Below are 5,149 nucleotides of genomic sequence, written 5' to 3'. Positions count from 1 at the left end.
TAACAGGTTATGTTATAAGCTTGAGGCACAGAAATGTGATTCCTTAGCTGATACTTTCCCTTCATTTTGTAGGTTTGCCTGGACTGTTGCCCAGTGCAAGATCTGTGCAAGCCATATTGGATGGAAATTTACAGCCACCAAGAAAGATATGTCACCTCAAAAATTTTGGGGTTTGACGCGATCTGCTCTGTTGCCCACGATCCCAGACACCGAAGATGAGATAAGCCCAGACAAAGTAGTACTCTGCCTGTAAACACATACGGTTGGGGGTAAACTTATGTAGCAAGTTGGTATTCTAAAATCAGATCTGCTTTGGAAATTACTGCTTCTGATGCACACCTACGTAAAAAGCAACATTCCATGGAAGGTTGCAGCTTCTTAGCCAAACGGAATTTGAAGGTCTAAGCTGAAATGCACTGTGGAGGACAGAAAGCAGCCGACACTTGGTGGTCGGGAAGATGGACTGTAGCTTGTTGCCACCACCCCAGGGATCAGGCCGTCAAGACGTCTCTGAAAGACAGGGGACTGTTTCAGAAGTGTTTGGAATTCCCGTAACGCCAGGCTAGCCACTGGCCGTGACTTCCGGGGCGCACGTCCGCGCCAGAGCGCCAAGCGGCAGAAATTCCGCGAGCCGGGGCGCCCGGCACGAGTGCCCCTTCTGAGAGAGGCAAGGCGGTGTACGCGATTTTAAAAGGGCTTTGCTCCTTTCAACTTAGTTCCCCTGAGATACTGGTTTGTAAATTTTGAAAATATTAAAAGAGTTAAAATATGCAATGCGAGCCCCAGAATAAAGTTTTCATTGTCTTCGTGTTTGTTAGTTTAAAAAACAAAGAGTTTTGTGTGTTTGCTCGGCGTGTGTTTGAACTGTATGTAACAGTGGTGGTTCTGCTCCAGTTCAATCTGAACCTAAACTACCGTGGGGCACAGATGCTAAAACGTTCCCCTCACACGGGCTAGAAGTGACTGTCCTTAGGCTCTCCTGTTCGTGTAAAATGAAGAGAACGTGTCAGTAAACTTTAAGAGCAAAACCAAATCAAACATGTTCTTTGTTTAAATAATGTAAAATATCCACTCATAAGCAGATAATTTAGGTATAAGACGTAATTTTTGAGTAAAGTTCTAGACAGACCGATGTGCCACCTGCCTCTTTGCTGATACGTTCAACTTTAACTCTCGTTTTGCTAACCCTTCCCTGCTTTCCATAATGCAGTGGGAAAAGTTCAACTGATCGGGTAAAACACGAGGCTAAAACGGCCTGTTAAATTTCTTGTATCTCAGTTTATCAGTATTTTGTCTTTTACCAAACATGCAGTGGTTTTGACGGCCTAGACTGAAAACATCGGCCGAGTATCGTGCTGCATCTCTGTGTAAGGAGCGTACATAAAAGGAACGTGAGCACGCTGTCGGCTGTCGGCTGTCGGCCTGTGCCGCCGCCTCGTTCAGCACGCCGAGTAATAGCTCCACTGCCACTGACATAAGGCGTCGAGATGGCTGTCGGGTTGTCACGTGGTCACAGGGACTAAAGCTCAGCGCCAGGGGCACGGCAGTCTCTACCCTCAAGTCTAGCACGGCTGCAGGGAGGGGACTGGCTTTTACGTTTGCCCCAAAGGATGTGATCTCAGAACGTTCCACGCTGCTTCCTGACTCTTGCAGATAAAACTCTAATATGAGAAAAGATGCATATAATGCTATGTTAGTGTTTTATACATGACGAAACCAGACCTCCGAAACACCGCAATCTGCATAGAGAATAGTAGGAATTCTGTGCTGTTGGGTCCAAATACATATCCAGCAGTACTTAAAAATTTCAGTGAATACTTTTATGAAAAGGTTCATCACTGACCTGTGTGCGGCTGTTCTGAGGCTCCCCGTTACACCGACTTTTTCACAAGTCCCCTCGGCTGGGCTTGAATAGAAACACTGCTATTTGCCCACAGGGCACGGAGATGCTACGACTGGCCACACGGAGAGGAAGAGTGACTCCGCACGTCAGAATATGGTGAGGAGCACCGTGTGCTGTCCGCCCACGGCTCGCTAAAGAGCGAGTGCGGAGGCCTGCTCAGGGAGTCTGACGTACGCCATGGCCTCTTCCTTAGAGAAAGGCACCCGGGGTGCACCGGCAGGTAAGCACACCTTCCAGTTCCAAAGGGAGCGCTCAGGACAGGAACGCTGACGTGCGGGCCAGCCTCTGCCAGGCCCCGCTCGCCCGGTGAGGGCGGAGTCAGCTGTCACCTTCCTACGAAAACAAGTCTGGGGTGTGTGAATGCCAGCCACCTGGGACACATCTGGTCCCATTTTATACAGGATATCTTATGCAAATGTCAGCTATTTTCAAGTACACGTTTATTTAGGAATTCAGCTAAGAACTGACACTTATATCAGGCAACTATATAAAATAGCCCAGTTATTTCAATTGCAAACACCGCCAAGAAATACTCTTCAGAGTTTTGCGGTACCGCTTTTTGAGATCGATGTTACTACTGCCCTAAAAAAATAAAGAAAAAGATGAAGCCAACTCCGCTTGTCTCAGCCAACAGCCCAAAAGAATACGGCTCAGCGATTTAAATCAGTAAGGGAAGGAGGATATCAGATTAGTGTCAGAAACAATTCTATTTCACAAAATTAAACCTTTATTTTCCTGAGGAGGTCCTCCACGCTGGCTTTCATTCCGCCACACGGTCCAGTCCCTTCAACATCGCTCGGGGGAGAGAGGCGCACAGGCGTCTTACCGGGAACGCCCGCCCGGCCCTGCGGGGACCGGCCCGGGGGACCTCAGGTCTTCCTTATGTGACTCAGAAGCTCGTCTTTTCCCATCTGGTAGCCGCTTTTCTTCCACTGTTCCCGCAACTGCTGCAGTAGAGCCCCGATTTCTTTGCCGGAGGAAATGCCCGCCTTCCTGATGTCGTGGCCACTCACAGGGAACGGAGGGATGGACCAATGCTGCATGTCCCTGAGGAGCCCGTGCTCGCCCTGGTACTTCAGCAGTTCGCACACACGCGTCGTGGCATCGGATTCCCTGCACTAAGGGCCAAAACCAAACGTTTAGTGTCATCGCACGGGAGAAAGCTGGCTCGCGATCTCACCCTAAAATCTAAATAAATGCTCGATGTGAAATTTCCGTTTAAAAAAAATGACGACCCCAGAACATACGGCAGGTCCTAGCATCAATAAACCGGCTTTCCTCTCAGTGAAGATGAATCACCTTCTGACAAGCCTGGTGTATACTTACGTCTATAACGAAGTCTTGATAAGGTTTCAATGGTTCTGCACTGTCCGTCGCTTTAATTAAATCTTTCCTGTTTTTAACTATAAACAAACCAAGGTTTTTCTCTTCTTTTGAAATCTTCAGCCTCACGTCCAACTTTGTGACATCGTCCTGCACTCTGAATAATGAGGCCAAGAGAGTCATCGGCTTGGGTGAGAACCCCTCAACATTTCTACTGACTTTGTCGAATTCTTCTAAACTTGCGTTAGCCGGTAAGCCTGCAGGGAGAAAAGCGTTTCCGCCCCATTGTGCAGTGGCTACGTTCAATGAGAAACACATGCTGTACTGGTCTTGGGTGACAGAAACGCCCGTGACTAGGGCTCACTGCGGGCCCAGTCTGACACTCGACTACAGGGACCGCTGAAACACCGTCCCCGCCCATTTCGTCCCCAGCATCAAGGAGGGCCCTGGTTTCCACCGGGACAGAGGTGGCGGTAACGGTGGTATCAGACCACAAGAGACGCAATCCAATGGCAAACTGACTGCCCACCGCCGTGTGACCGCAGATCACCCACGCCCTCAATAACCCAGTCTTCATGTAAACAGACCCAAGTTTCTGGAAGCGAGTAGACGACACGATGCACTGTCCCGTCTGAACGCCGACTGCGACACTCGCGGAACGACCTGCACGTCGCCCCTCTGAGTGTCACACACCACGAGCTCCCGGCTCGCAGCCCCTCGTCGGACGGTGCTGTTATGTTCACAGCTCAGTTTTAGATTCAGAAACGACCAGGTAAGGAAAGAACCCACCTCAGCGAGCTGGTAAGTGGCAAAGCCTCATTCAAACTCCGGTCTGGCTCTAGGGCCACTTTGAACCACTACCCTCTGTGGTCTTTGAGATGTCCCCAGCCCGTGACCAGACCGTCCTATCCTGTTCTCAAAGTTAATCTTATTTTTACATATTCCATTTCCTCTTTTAGAATTCTTCAAATAAGTAAGTCAAACGTTTTCTCCTATGACATTTTAAACCACCCGTTTCACTGCCCAAAACGCAAATACTTTCTCACTCGGCCTCACCTATGTAAGGAGCCACATCAAGGTCATAGATGAGGTGAATCAAATGATTGACGTGGTTGCCAACAAGCATTTTTTTCAGTTCTACCCAAATCCTCTCGCCCGATATTCCAGCCAAGCCTTTTGCATTTTCTGCAATTGCTTCCAAAGTCTCAGCATCGTGGTCCCCAGGCTTGTCTACGATTCTCCCATAAAACCTACAAAACAAAATCCTCACAGTGGAGCGCCTCTACGCTGGTGTGCCACCCAGGAAAACCTGTCCTTCGTTCTCCTGGGACTGACCCACACAGCCGCTTCATCAGAAGCAACGTGGAATTAGTTGCTTCTCTTCTTCCCCAGATGAAAAAACCCCAGATCCACCGTAAGATAAGTAACCTTCTCAAAGCTGGCGAGAACCAGCACCCGCCTCGCTTTCACTTCCCGGCCACGACAGAGGTGCAGGGTGGCCGTGTGACCGGCGCACTTGGTACCTGCCCTGGCTGAAGCAGCCAGTGCCTCTGCAAAGGCGCCGCAGGGGACAGGAACGCCAGCCGGCGCGGCCCCAGCCCTCAGGGCCGGCCTGCCGCACGCATCGGTGCTGCCGGGAAGGGTGTCAAGCGTGACGAACTGAGCCGCTGACACGGCTGCATCCCCGGGGCTCCCAGGGCCGGAAGCCTCACAGGCCCCGTTCAGCTCATCGGCAGCTCAACGAGATGCCTGCGTGGCCATGGCTAACTCTCCGCCGTGTCCTGGCTTCTATAAAGAGATGCCACAGATACTCGCATTTACAGGAAAAACATTCGTTGACAAAACATGCAGGATGTGACAATATGCTGAGTGATCCCAACCTGTGAAAAATTACTACTGCTGGGCATAAGGTGGCCCGCCGGC

At 50.2% G+C, this 5,149-nt stretch overlaps 1 protein-coding gene across 1 annotated transcript in view; it reads right to left on the bottom strand.

Annotated features, from left to right (window-relative positions):
* Positions 1-2,326: 2,326 nt before the first annotated feature.
* Positions 2,327-5,149, bottom strand: part of TRNT1 (tRNA nucleotidyl transferase 1) — a 17,237-nt gene continuing 14,414 nt past the window's right edge. Inside the window, 3 exon segments of the mRNA XM_023533304.1 lie at positions 2,327-3,021; positions 3,230-3,483; positions 4,283-4,506. Of these exon segments, the coding sequence (XP_023389072.1) occupies positions 2,773-3,021; positions 3,230-3,483; positions 4,283-4,506 (727 nt within the window). The 3' untranslated portion in view covers positions 2,327-2,772.

The sequence above is a fragment of the Pteropus vampyrus genome, unplaced genomic scaffold (genome assembly GCF_000151845.1).
Source record: "Pteropus vampyrus isolate Shadow unplaced genomic scaffold, Pvam_2.0 Scaffold100, whole genome shotgun sequence".
Classification (NCBI taxonomy): Eukaryota; Metazoa; Chordata; class Mammalia; order Chiroptera; family Pteropodidae; genus Pteropus; species Pteropus vampyrus.
The sequence above is the reverse complement of the archived record's forward strand: the minus strand, read 5'-3'. Positions and strand labels throughout refer to the sequence as shown.